Source organism: Salvelinus fontinalis, unplaced genomic scaffold (assembly GCF_029448725.1).
Source record: "Salvelinus fontinalis isolate EN_2023a unplaced genomic scaffold, ASM2944872v1 scaffold_0062, whole genome shotgun sequence".
NCBI lineage: Eukaryota > Metazoa > Chordata > Actinopteri > Salmoniformes > Salmonidae > Salvelinus > Salvelinus fontinalis.
The window spans coordinates 386026-400166 of NW_026600271.1; the positions used below are offsets into that span (position 1 = coordinate 386026).

Genomic DNA, 14141 nt, shown 5'->3' on the forward strand with positions numbered 1-14141 from the left:
ACAACACTACAGAGAACCCTCTGCACCACAACACTATAGAGAACCCTCTGCACCACAACACTACAGAGAACCCTCTGCACCACAACACTACAGAGAACCCTCTGCACCACAGCACTACAGAGAACCCTCTGCACCACAACACTACAGAGAACCCTCTACACCACAACACTACAGAGAACCGCTCTGCACCACAACACTACAGAGAACCCTCTGCACCACAACACTACAGAGAACCCTCTGCACCACAACACTACAGAGAACCCTCTGCACCACAACACTACAGAGAACCCTCTGCACCACAACACTACAGAGAACCCTCTGCACCACAACACTACAGAGAACCCTCTGCACCACAACACTACAGAGAACCCCTCTGCACCACAACACTACAGAGAAACCTCTGCACCACAACACTACAGAGAACCCTCTGCACCACAACACTACAGAGAACCCTCTGCACCACAACACTACAGAGAACCCTCTGCACCACAACACTACAGAGAACCCTCTGCACCACAACACTACAGAGAACCCTCTGCACCACAACACTACAGAGAACCCTCTACACCACAACACTACAGAGAACCCCTCTACACCACAACACTACAGAGAACCCCTCTACACCACAACACTACAGAGAACCCTCTGCACCACAACACTACAGAGAACCCTCTACACCACAACACTACAAAGAACCCTCTGCACCACAACACTACAGAGAACCCTCTGCACCACAACACTACAGAGAACCCTCTGCACCACAACACTACAGAGAACCCTCTGCACCACAACACTACAGAGAACCCTCTGCACCACAACACTATAGAGAACCCCTCTACACCACAACACTATAGAGAACCCTCTGCACCACAACACTACAGAGAACCCTCTGCACCACAACACTACAGAGAACCCTCTGCACCACAACACTACAGAGAACCCTCTGCACCACAACACTACAGAGAACCCCTCTACACCGCAACACTACAGAGAACCCTCTGCACCACAACACTACAGAGAACCCTCTGCACCACAACACTACAGAGAACCCCTCTGCACCACAACACTACAGAGAACCCTCTGCACCACAACACTATAGAGAACCCCTGCACCACAACACTACAGAGAACCCTCTGCACCACAACACTACAGAGAACCCTCTGCACCACAACACTACAGAGAACCCTCTACACCACAACACTACAGAGAACCCCTCTGCACCACAGTGCTTGAATCTGCCAGCCCTTCAAAATACAGCCAATCAAAACCGTCCTTCAGTCATTACAACAGAACTATTGATTCACCGTATTCCCATTCTACCGACGCACAGGAAATACCTGACATCTGCCTTGTTAAGCGAAGCGCTAGCACCCCCCCCCCCCCCCCCCCCTCCTCCCCTTCTCCGAGCAGGAGTCAGGGTCCTGAGCTACTTAGACGATGGGCTAATATGGTGCAGGGTGGGACGGACTATCAATGAACTTGGGAAAGAGCTCTCTGTACCCAACACTGCAGAGAACCCTCTGTACCCAACACTGCACACTCAAATCATGCGAGCAACACTTTCTCCAGAAAAGAGAGGTATCGTTGACAAATTGCCTTTCAACATTCAAGCTGCAGTCCATGCTGTACCATTGTGCTCCACCTAGCCGCTGCAGTCCATGCTGTACCATTGGGCTCCACCTAGCTGCTGCAGTCCATGCTGTACCATTGGAGTCCACCTAGCCGCTGCAGTCCATGCTGTACCATTGGAGTCCACCTAGCTGCTGCAGTCCATGCTGTACCATTGGAGTCCACCTAGCCGCTGCAGTCCGTGCTGTACCATTGGGCTCCACCTAGCCGCTGCAGTCCATGCTGTATCATTGGAGTCCACCTAGCCGCTGCAGTCCATGCTGTACCATTGGGCTCCACCTGGCCGCTGCAGTCCATGCTGTACCATTGGGCTCCACCTAGCTGCTGCAGTCCATGCTGTACCATTGGGCTCCACCTAGCTGCTGCAGTCCGTGCTGTACCATTGGAGTCCACCTAGCCGCTGCAAGTCCATGCTGTACCATTGAAGTCCACCTAGCTGCTGCAGTCCATGCTGTACCATTGGGCTCCACCTAGCTGCTGCAGTCCATGCTGTACCATTGGAGTCCACCTAGCTGCTGCAGTCCATGCTGTACCATTGAAGTCCACCTAGCCGCTGCAGTCCATGCTGTATCATTGTGCTCCACCTAGCCGCTGCAGTCCATGCTGTATCATTGGGCTCCACCTAGCTGCTGCAGTCCATGCTGTACCATTGAAGTCCACCTAGCTGCTGCAGTCCATGCTGTACCATTGAAGTCCACCTAGCTGCTGCAGTCCAACTCGACCTCTGTCGAGTTGAAGTATCTGCTCTCCAGTTGAAATTTCAGCTCTGGTGCAGATGTGCCCATCTGCTCTCCAGGTGTAGACCCAGGGGGCCCGTTTAGAACCTTTTTAGGACATTTCGAGATGACAGATGTTTGGTCTATTAATGTACCTGTGAGTTGAAATTTTTATCATTTTTGCATTTTTGACAAAATTAGACTCCTTTAAAGTGCCAGTTTTTCGCTCAGGTAGGGTATCCGTGCCCTAGGGTGCCCCTTCAGCAGGCTGGAAAAGTGATGCTGTTTTTCATACTAAGATGGACCAAGAGTCTGTTGATATTTTCAAATCAAGCTTTATTTATACAGCACATGTCAGACATGGATGCAGCACAATGGCTTCACAGGAAAAAACTAAGAAAATAAACAGAAGTATTTAGTACACAACAAACATACAGGATAAAAAACAGAAGAATAACAACTGAATTAAGGAAACGACTGATTAAAATATAAAAAATATGATGCTATATCCAACACAACCCAAAATACAAGCTTGTTTTTTAGGAGGGGCTCTGAAAGACACTATGGGGGTGTCGACTGAAAGTTGACTAGTAACAACAACTGGGACCTAAAAGACACCCACTAAATCTGCACAAGAAGAGGAAAACAAAAGAAAAACCCACACCAAACTTAGAGACAGGAAGCAAACCAAAAAGGTGGAGCAACTAAAGGTGTTGACTCTCCACATCTATCAAGACAACTGGAGCACTGGGCCAGACACTCTTAAATAGAACCTGGACCAGCTCAGGTGAAACACCTTCCCACTAACGAGATAGACAAGCCAGCACAGGTGTAACACATACTGACTAACAAGGTTACACCAATCAGTACTCCCAAGACACATTTCAGTTGTACAATCAATCAATCAAACAAATATATTTATAAAGCCCTTCTTACATCAGCTGATGTCACAGAGTACTGTACAGAAACCCAGCCTAAAACCCCAAACAGCAAGCAATGCAGGTGTAGAAGCACGGTGGCTAGGAAAAACTCCCTAGAAAGACCAGAACCTAGGAAGAAACCTAGAGAGGAACCAGGCTCTGAGGGGTGGCCAGTCCTCTCCTAAAACTCACTACTTTCTAGAACTCTCGTCTTCCTAAAACTCACTAGCTTCTAGAACTCTCGTCCCCTTGGAACGAGCCCAAACAAAACTCAAATCAAATTGTATTAGTCACATGCGCCGGATACAACACTTGGAACTCTTACTTTACGAGCCCCCAACAGTGCAGTTTCAAAAAAACACAGAAAAGAATAAGAGATAACACTAATCTCCAACACGGGAAAAACGTGTCAAAATAAATTGTGATCATGGTAACTCACTGGCTAAATGCAAAACACAAATCTATTTGACTGCCCACCCTTGAGATAATCAGCAACCAGGTTGTTCTTACCACGGACATGTCTGATTTCAAGAGGAAACTCCTGCGATATCCGTAGTAACTTTCCACTGCGGAGCTTCTCTCTCTTTACAGGGTTCACTAGATAGGCATGTTGTTGGATATAAAAGCAGGGTAACAATGTCAATATAATTGTACCCAAAAATGTCAAGTTGGTTACATGAATAACTATGATTACTAAATGTTACATAATATGAAATATCAAAACCAAATGTTCACCCCTTTGTTAATATGTATTGGCAATAATTAACTTAATGGTGAGGCATGGAATAATAAAACATGTATACTTTGTCAGGCTGAATGTTTGAATATATGAGGTGATTTGAGTCATGCTTCTTCAGTAGTGGACTAAAGACAATTAGCACTTGAATGTTGTCAAGAAATACTGGAGTGATGTCAGATTAATAATAAAATTGTTTATAGACTAATTTATATTATTATTATAATATTTTTTTTCATTGAAAAAACGACCTGAAAGACATATTTTCAACTTTCAATTTCAACTACATCCAAACATATATTCAACGTCTTTTGAATGACATTTTGCTAAATGGGAATAGTGCAATATCAAAACACAGTTTTAACGTGTCCAAATCAATAACCAAAATGCAGAAACAGTTTGGGATATATTGAAAACCTAAACATTTTGGAGTGTTTCATTGTGATTCCAGTGGGTCACCAACGTGGTAAACAGCTAGCTACATTGTGATTCCAGTGGGTCACCAACGTGGTAAACAGCTAGCTACATTGTGATTCCAGTGGGTCACCAACGTGGTAAGTGTAACACAACTCTTTTGTGTTAGTCACTTTTTGTTAAATCTCATAAATAGTACTCTTTCAATTCAGAGCCTGGATTTTCCCCCCTGAGGCTAATATCCATATCATGTTGAAATCAATAGAACAGGGGGCAAACATTTAGGGTTCTACGTTGTGACATCATTAAAATACTCCTACTACAATGGTAAAACATTCTACATTGTGACATCATTAAAATACTCCTACTACAATGTTAAAACATTCTACATTGTGCCATAATTTCATTATTTCATTGATATCATGAAACAACTCCTTCATGTATGTATTTTCTGATGTTTGATCAGAGACATTTTACTAGAGTATCTCTTCCCACATTGATCACAGCTATGAGATTTCTCTCCTGTGTGTCTTCTCTGGTGCACTGTCAGATTGCTAGATTGACCAAAACTCTTCCCACATTGACCACAGCAATAAGGTTTCTCTCCTGTGTGTATTCTCTGGTGTGAAGTCAAAGAGCCAGATGTAGTAAAACTCTTCCCACATTGATCACAGCTATAAGGTTTCTCGCCTGTGTGTGTTCTTTGGTGTAATGTCAGGTGGCTAGATTGGCCAAAACTCTTCCCACATTGACCACAGCTATAAGGTTTCTCTCCTGTGTGTGTTCTCTGGTGTATAGTCAGCTGGCTAGATGTAGTAAAACTCTTCCCACATTGATTACAGCTACAAGATTTCTCTCCTGTGTGTGTTCTCTGGTGTGAAGTCAGCTGGCCAGATGTAGTAAAACTCTTCCCACATTGATCACAGCTATAAGGTTTCTCTCCTTTGTGTATTCTCTGGTGTAAAGTCAGAGAGCCAGATGTAGTAAAACTCTTCCCACATTGATCACAGCTATAAGGTTTCTCTCCTGTGTGTGTTCTCTGGTGTAAAGTCAGAGAGCCAGATGTAGTAAAACTCTTCCCACATTTATTACAGCTATAAGGTTTCTCTCCTGTGTGTATTCTCTGGTGTATAGTCAGCTGGCTAGATGTAGTAAAACTTTTCCCACATTGATCACAGCTACAAGATTTCTCTCCTGTGTGTATTCTCTGGTGTGAAGTCAGAGAGCCAGATGTAGTAAAACTCTTCCCACATTGATCACATCTATAAGATTTCTCTCCTGTGTGTGTTCTCTTGTGTGTTTCAAGTTCTGATGAAGATGTGCAACCTTTCCCACAGTCAGAGCAGCAGTGAGATTTCTTCCCTGTGGGTCTCTGCTGGTGTTTCTGGTGTTCTGATGCGGGGAGACTCTTCTCTGCCTCTTCAGCATCATGATATTGTTGAGGCTCCCCAGAGGATCCACGATTGTCCCGTCTCTCATCTGTGTGAACGACAAAGTCAGACAGATGGTTAAAGGCCCACAACAGCAGAAATCCAATGTTCATTTGAGGTAAAAGGTGATGCCCAGAGTGTACCCATGACATTGTACAACAACTGACGTCTATTAAATTTGACAATTAAGACAGTCAAGATAGCAACAATAGTCATATTTTGTCTTGTTTTTACATTATTGGTAACTAGAAATAAGTTATTCAAGTTGTTGAAACTCTAAGCAGTGTGCCAGACGACTATTGGTTTCCAATATAGGCCCCTTTCTGTGTTTGATAAAATTGCGTCACAAGGTCAATGCACACACAATTCGATTGCATTAACTCCACCCTGCTAATAAGGAAACCACTAGTTATGGATGTAGTATATCTGCCTGGAGCAAAAAATGGTGAGTGAAGATTGTAGTTTTTCCACAATGTATTCTGAATATTACAGCACAAGATCAGGAGTGCTACTGAAGGAAACTCACATTAAGCTCTGTGTCTATTCACTAATTCACCACCGTGGGGGAAAACTCAGGGGAGTTCTCATAGGCTGACAGCAATAATAGCCTCTATTTCCAGGTTGTTTATGAGTCCATTTCACATTACTATTGGATTATAAATGTAAGGCTCGTTTGAATCTCCTGCTTAATATGTTTGTGTTATTGTCCAAAATCAACTGCTTTATACTTATAAAACACTTCAACCAGTAAAATGCTCTTTAGCTAGCTTTGCCATCAGCCTGAAACTGAGGGTTTGTACATTAAGTGTTTAATAAATTGGCCCAAATTGGCCCACCTAACAAGATAGACCTACTGTAGGACCCATAACTTCACCTAACAATAACATGGACATAGGACTATATATAATTTAATATTTCAGGTGAAACATGGAAACTTAAATGTCTTTGTCATGACATTTCATAACCTGATCACCAGATAATTTTGTGAATAATCCCACTAGGCTACTCTGTAATGTGATGTCATTCTAAATGTCCTGAATAAAGGAAAATAGCTCTGTGTGTTGTACAATAGCCCATCCATCAAGGAATAGTTCTCTCTCTACACATGAGCTAAGTATCTCCGTGTCCAAACAGACTAACAAGACCCTACGGTAAATCAACATTATAAACATCAATTTGTTAGGGATGTTGGATCCAACGTGGAGCACGGCATAACTGTCTTTACCAGAGTAATGAATGAAGAAGCACTTTGGTTGTTGTTGCATGTCGTGATGTTTGTCATGTGACTGGCATTCAGAAAATGATTTCCTGGATCAGCTGATGATAGTTGAACATGTGGCTAACTAGATTGCTACAGTATTAAGAATTATGTGTAATTATTGAAGAACTGTGTTAATGACAAGCTTAACGTTATGACTATAACTACTGTTCCCTGAAGGAGGGAAACTAGGTACAACATACTATTAAATCCACACGCTATGACTATAACTATTGTTCCCTGAAGGAGGGAAACGAGGTACAACATACTATGGGGAAATAGAATCATTCCCCATGCCGACCCAAACGGATACTAAATGAAACGCCCCCTGGCAGACCACCCAGACCGTGCAAGATGGCGCCTACAGAGAGTCGCCTTAGTCGTCCTTAGAAAACTATGCAGTTATTTGTTGTTTTATGTATTATTATTATCGCAGGAGAGGTAGATTTGTATTTGTAACGGAATTCCTCCTCCTCTTCATATGAAAAGGAGGAGTGGTGATTCGACCAAGACGCAGCGTTGTAACTTGACATTATATTTATTAAACAAGACGAAAAAACACGAAACGAAATACACTTGAATAATTAACAAAATAACAAAACGGAGTAGACAGACCTGGACATGGAACTTACATAAAACACGAAGAACTCACGAACAGGAACAGACTACATAAACCGAGACAGTCCCGTGTGGGGCGACAAACACTGACACAGGAGACAACCACCCACAACAAACAATGTGAAACAACCTACCTTAATATGACTCTCAATTAGAGGAAACGCCAAACACCTGCCTCTAATTGAGAGCCATACCAGGCAACCCATTAACCCAACATAGAAAACACATAACATAGACTACCCACCCAAAACTCACGCCCTGACCAATTAAACACATACCACACAACAGAAAACAGGTCAGGAACGTGACAGTATTATTATTATCGCAGGAGAGGTAGACTGAGCGGCCTACTACTGGTCAGACTCAGAAGGCAAGCATATCATCCACCGCTTCCGAGCATATTACTCGCCAATGTCCAATCTCTAGACAACAAGGTTGACAAAATTAGGGCACGAGTTGCCTTCCAGAGAGACATCAGAGATTGTAACATTCTCTGTTTCACAGAAACATGGCTCACTCAGGATACGTTGTCAGAGTTGGTACCCGGTTTCTTCATGCATTGACAGAAACAAACATTTCTCTGGCAAGAAGAAGGGCGGGGGTGTATGCCTTATGATTAACAGCTCGTGGTGTAATCATAACAACATACATAAACTCAAGTCCTTTTGTTCACCTGACCTAGAATTCCTTACAATCAAATGCCGACCGCATTATCTTCCAAGAGAGTTCTCTTCGATTATAGTCACATATTATAGTATATCCCCACCAAGCAGATACCTCGTCAGCCCTGAAAGAACTTCACTGGACTCTATGTAAACTGGAAACCATACATCCCGAGGCTGCATTTATTGTAGCTGGGGAATTTAACAAAGCTAACCTGAGAACAAGCCTTCCTAAATTCTATCAGCATATCAACTGCAAGACTCGAGCTGCTAGCATTCTGGATCACTCTAACTTCCGTGATGCATAAAAATAAATTAAACAACTTCTTTGCTCGCTTTGAGGACAATACAGTGCCACCGACACGGCCCGCTACCATAGACTGTGGGCTCTCCTTCTCCGTGGCCGACGTGAGTAAAATATTTAAACGTGTTAAACCTCACAGGGCTACCCACCCAGACAGCATCCCTCGCCGCGTCTTCAGAGCATTCATAGACCAGCTGGCTGGTGTGTTTACGGACATATTCAATCAATCCCTATCCCAGTCTGCTGTCCCCACATGCTTCAAGATGGCCACCATTATTCCTGTTCCAAGAAGGCTAAGAACTAAATGACTATCGCCCCGTTGCACTCACTTCTGTCATCATGAAGCGCTTTGAGAGACTAGTCAAGGAGCAGATCACCTCCACCCTACCCGATACCCTAGACCCACTCTAATTTGCTTACCGCCCCAATAGGTTCAGTGACGATGCAATCGCCATCGCATTGCACAATCTCACCTGGACAAGAGGAATACCTATGAAAGAATGTTGTTCATTGACTACAGCTCAGAATTTAACACCATAGTCACCTTCAAACTCGTCATTAAGCTCGAGACCGTGGATGTGTATGTGACCATTAACATCTGCTAACCATGTGTATGTGACCATTAACATCTGCTAACCATGTGTATGTGACCATTAACATCTGCTAACCATGTGTATGTGACCATTAACATCTGCTAACCATGTGTATGTGACCATTAACATCTGCTAACCATGTGTATGTGACCATTAACATCCGCTAACCATGTGTATGTGACCATTAACATCCGCTAACCATGTGTATGTGACCATTAACATCCGCTAACCATGTGTATGTGACCAATAACATCCGCTAACCATGTGTATGTGACCAATAACATCCGCTAACCATGTGTATGTGACCAATAACATCTGCTAACCATGTGTATGTGACCAATAACATCTGCTAACCATGTGTATGTGACCATTAACATCTGCTAACCATGTGTATGTGACCATTATCATGAGTAAGGACGCACACCTGATTACACATATAGTAGTAGGACGAGTCTACCTGGTTACACATATAGAAGTAGGACTAGTCTACCTGGTTACACATATAGAAGTAGGACTAGTCTACCTGGTTATACATATAGAAGTAGGACTAGTCTACCTGGTTATACATATAGAAGTAGGACTAGTCTACCTGGTTACACATATAGAAGTAGGACTAGTCTACCTGGTTATACATATAGAAGTAGGACTAGTCTACCTGGTTATACATATAGAAGTAGGACTAGTCTACCTGGTTATACATATAGAAGTAGGACTAGTCTACCTGGTTATACATATAGAAGTAGGACTAGTCTACCTGGTTATACATATAGAAGTAGGACTAGTCCACTTAGTTACACATATAGATGTAAAACTAGTCTACCTGGTTACACATATAGATGTAAAACTAGTCTACCTGGCCTGCACACAAATGTAGGCCTATAAATGTGCCCATATGGGGAAGTCTGATAGTATTTCTGATTGTCTTAATGCACCAAATACTTATTTTCCACCATAATTTGCAAATAAATTCATAAGAAATCCGACAATGTGATTTTCTGGATTTTCCCCCCTCATTTTGTCTGTCATAGTTGAAGTGTACCTATGATGAAAATTACAGGCCTCATCTTTTTAAGTGGGAGAACTTGCACAATTGGTGGCTGACTAAATACTTTTTTCCCCACTGTATATAGTGTTTTATGACAAAACGTTTTTTACAAATCCGTCAAGACACCAACTTAGACTTTACCGTGAAACGCTTTACTTACAAGCCCTTAACCAACAGTGCAGTTCAAGAAGAAGAAAACGTTTACCAAGTAGACTAAAATAAAAAGTAATAATAAAAAGTAACAGAAAGAGAATAACAATAACGAGGCAATATACAGGGGGCACCGGTACCGAGTCAGTGTGGAGGCTATATACAGGGGGCACCGGTACCGAGTCAGTGTGGAGGCTATATACAGGGGGCACCGGTACCGAGTCAGAGTGGAGGCTATATACAGGGGGCACCGGTACCGAGTCATTGTGGAGGTTATATACAGGGGGCACCGGTACAGAGTCAATGTGGAGGCTATATACAGGGGGCACCGGTACAGTCAATGTGGAGGCTATATACAGGGGGCACCGGTACAGAGTCAATGTGGAGGCTATGTACAGAGGGCACCAGTACCGAGTCAGTGTGGAGGCTATATACAGGGGGCACCGGAACCGAGTCAGTGTGGAGGCTATATACAGAGGGCACCGGTACAGTCAATGTGGAGGCTATATACAGGGGGTACCGGTACAGAGTCAGTGTGGAGGCTATATACAGGGGGCACCGGTACAGTCAATGTGGAGGCTATATACAGGGGGTACCGGTACAGAGTCAGTGTGGAGGCTATATACAGGGGGCACCGGTACAGTCAATGTGGAGGCTATATACAGGGGGTACCGGTACAGAGTCAGTGTGGAGGCTATATACAGGGGGCACCGGTACAGTCAATGTGGAGGCTATATACAGGGGGTACCGGTACAGAGTCAGTGTGGAGGCTATATACAGGGGGCACCGGTACAGTCAATGTGGAGGCTATATACAGGGGGTACCGGTACAGAGTCAGTGTGGAGGCTATATACAGGGGGTACCGGTACAGTCAGTGTGGAGGCTATATACAGGGGGCACCGGTACAGAGTCAATGTGGAGGCTATATACAGGGGGCACCAGTACCGAGTCAATGTGGAGGCTATATACAGGGGGCACCGGTACCGAGTCAGTGTGGAGGCTATATACAGAGGGCACCGGTACAGAGTCAGTGTGGAGGCTATATACAGGGGGCACCGGTACCGAGTCAATGTGGAGGCTATATACAGGGGGCACCGGTACTGAGTCAGTGTGGAGGTAATATACAGGGGGCACCGGTACTGAGTCAGTGGGGAGGCTATATACAGGGGGCACCGGTACCGAGTCAGTGTGGAGGCTATATACAGGGGGCACCGGTACTGAGTCAGTGTGCGGGGGTACAGGCTAGTTGAGGTAATCTGTACATGAAGGTAGGGGAGTGTAGTGACTATGCATAGGTAACAAACAACCAGTGAGTAGCAGCAGTGCACCAAAATGGAGGGGGGTGGGGGGGGTTCAATGTAAATTGTCCGGTGGCGATTTTATGATTTTTTCAGCATTCTTATGGCTTGGGGGTAGAAGCTGTTGAGGAGGCTTTTGGCCATAGACTTGGCGATCCGGTACTGCTTGCCATGCGGTAGCAGAGAAAACAGTCTATGACTTGGGTGACTGGAGCCTCTGACAATTTTGTGGGCTTTCCTCTGACACCGCCTATTATATAGGTCCTGGATGGCAGGAAGCTTGGCCACAGTGATGTACTGGGCTGTTCGCACTACCCTCTGTAGCGCCTTACAGTCAAATGCCGAGCAGTTGCCATACCAGGCGATGATGCAACCGGTCAGGATGCTCTCGATGGTGCAGCTGTATTACCTTTTGAGGATCTGGGGACCCATGCCAAATCTTTTCAGTCTCCTGAGGGGGAAAAGGTTTTGTTGTGCCCTCTTCATGACTGTCTTGGTATATACCCACATGGGTGATTGAAAGATGAACTGAGGTCCACACTCCAGTCCAGTTGATGGTGGTAATGCACCTTAAAGTTGGTTGCCAACCGCCATATAAAGTCCAAAGAAGAAAAAGAAGCCTAAAGGAAGGAGAAATGACGAGAAACTAATTTGGTTTACCGTTTGGGGCGTTGCGACTGGTTACTTATTTTGATGTGATATGAAAGTATTGTGTGAAATTATTCTGAATTGATATGAAAGTACAGCGATTTATGTTTCTAGAAATGTATCGCAATTGAGAATGGATTCACATTTAGATGGAATATTTGACTATTTTAGCTGCCAGAGCCAGTCTACCTCTGAAAATAACATACAGTCCTTGGACCTTGAGGAGTAACGGGGGCAGCAATCAGCAGTAGAAACAATAACAAAGCGTACTCCCTGCCCGTTTCCCTGCCCGTTTCCGTAAAAAGCTGAGGGATGGGGCTGGAGAAATGCAACCATTCATGATATCAACATTCTAGTTTTAACCATGTTTTGAGGATATACAGTGTTTGTTTATATTTACTCATAAACATTGGAGTAAAAAAAAATCATATTTTGGGTTCTGATGGGGTAGGACAGTTTAACTAAGCTCATGAGGCATTTATAAGTGAATTCTTCAAGAAACAATGGGTACATATCATTAATGTATAAGTCCCAAAATGGATGTAACAACTGCTGATTGCCCCTTTAAGACTACATGTTGGGCTAATCTAATAGGAGATATTGAGGACTACAGTATTTCAGGCATTGTCATTGGATGCATTTGATCAATTGTTAACGTTTTGTTGATGGTCCACTCTTGATGTTCTACACGTTACAGTGTAGCTTCAGCCATTCCTACAGAACAACATTAAAGTGTAGCACCCCTTTACTGCATATTGGTTCAACGACTGCAGAGACGGTACTTACTGGGGTTAAACAGATCTCCAACCTCCTCTTCTTTCACACCAAAAACTACATCCTCCTCTTTCTCATCCTCCTCTTCTTTTACTGTAACTTCCTCCTCCTCTTTCACTCTGAACGTGTCTTCCTCTTCTTTCACTGTAACAGCCCCATCCTCTACTTCTTGTTTTACTGTGACATCCTCCTCTTTCACGACAACGTTCAGCCACAGACCTCCTTTCTCCGTCCAGCAGATCACCTCTTCTTCAACGAGAGGGGAGAAGTTTAGGGAGCTCATGTTCGGGGATGTTAGCTAGCTAGCTATCATTAGCGACTAGGCTAGTGCTCACTTAACCAGCCAACTACTATAGCTGACTAAATCAAAATAACGTAATATTCAAATAAATAGGTTAACAAGTTGATACGACAAAAGTGTGGCTGAAACACAGTAGGTAATATACACCGAAAGCGTATAAATAGCTTGAATCTTTCGGCTATGTTGGCTAGCAAGCTACCGAGGTGGTTGACGAGCTGTTTATGAAGAACCGTCCACTAGATTATACGTCACGCTGGCAGCGTCGCCTGAAAGACGCACATCGCCGTCTGCTGACTGGAGGGGAAACGCAGTTGAGGATCATATTTTATTTTCAGACAAAGATTATTGTAAATGGATTTAATTAAATAATACCATTAGATTGAGACATACAAAGACAGGAATGTGTTGATTGATTAGTGCGAATAAAAAATGTTTACTACAGCACATTTAAGGCAGTTTCATTAAGTCAAACTAAATCTAAATAATTAGCAAGCTACTGTAGGTCCATACTGCTCCTACATGGTGTAACAATACATCATGTAGATGTATATAATGAACAGACTAGGTCAATACTGCTCCTACATGGTGTAACAATACATCATGTAGATGTATATAATGAACAGACTAGGTCAATACTGTTCCTAC

The 14141-nt window shown here is 43.7% G+C and overlaps 1 protein-coding gene across 1 annotated transcript; it reads right to left on the reverse strand.

Annotated features, from left to right (window-relative positions):
* Nucleotides 1-2660: 2660 nt before the first annotated feature.
* On the reverse strand, nucleotides 2661-13808 carry LOC129842724 (zinc finger protein 501-like). Its single transcript, XM_055911351.1, has 2 exons — nucleotides 13208-13808; nucleotides 2661-5894 (listed from the first exon to the last, which is right to left on the reverse strand). Exons 1-2 carry the CDS (start codon nucleotides 13476-13478, stop codon nucleotides 4852-4854), a joined length of 1314 nt encoding a protein of 437 aa, XP_055767326.1. The 5' UTR covers nucleotides 13479-13808; the 3' UTR covers nucleotides 2661-4851.
* Between the last annotated feature and the right edge of the window lie 333 nt (nucleotides 13809-14141).

What these genes read in the sequence shown, in the direction of transcription:
- LOC129842724 (XM_055911351.1), bottom strand. Translation starts at nt 13,478, where the DNA reads ATGAGCTCCCTAAACTTCTCCCCTCTCGTTGAAGAAGAGGTGATCTGC. An exon ending in TGGAGATCTGTTTAACCCCA is followed by an intron (nt 5,895 to 13,207) that starts GTAAGTACCGTC and finishes TCGTTCACACAG; the next exon opens with ATGAGAGACGGGACAATCGT.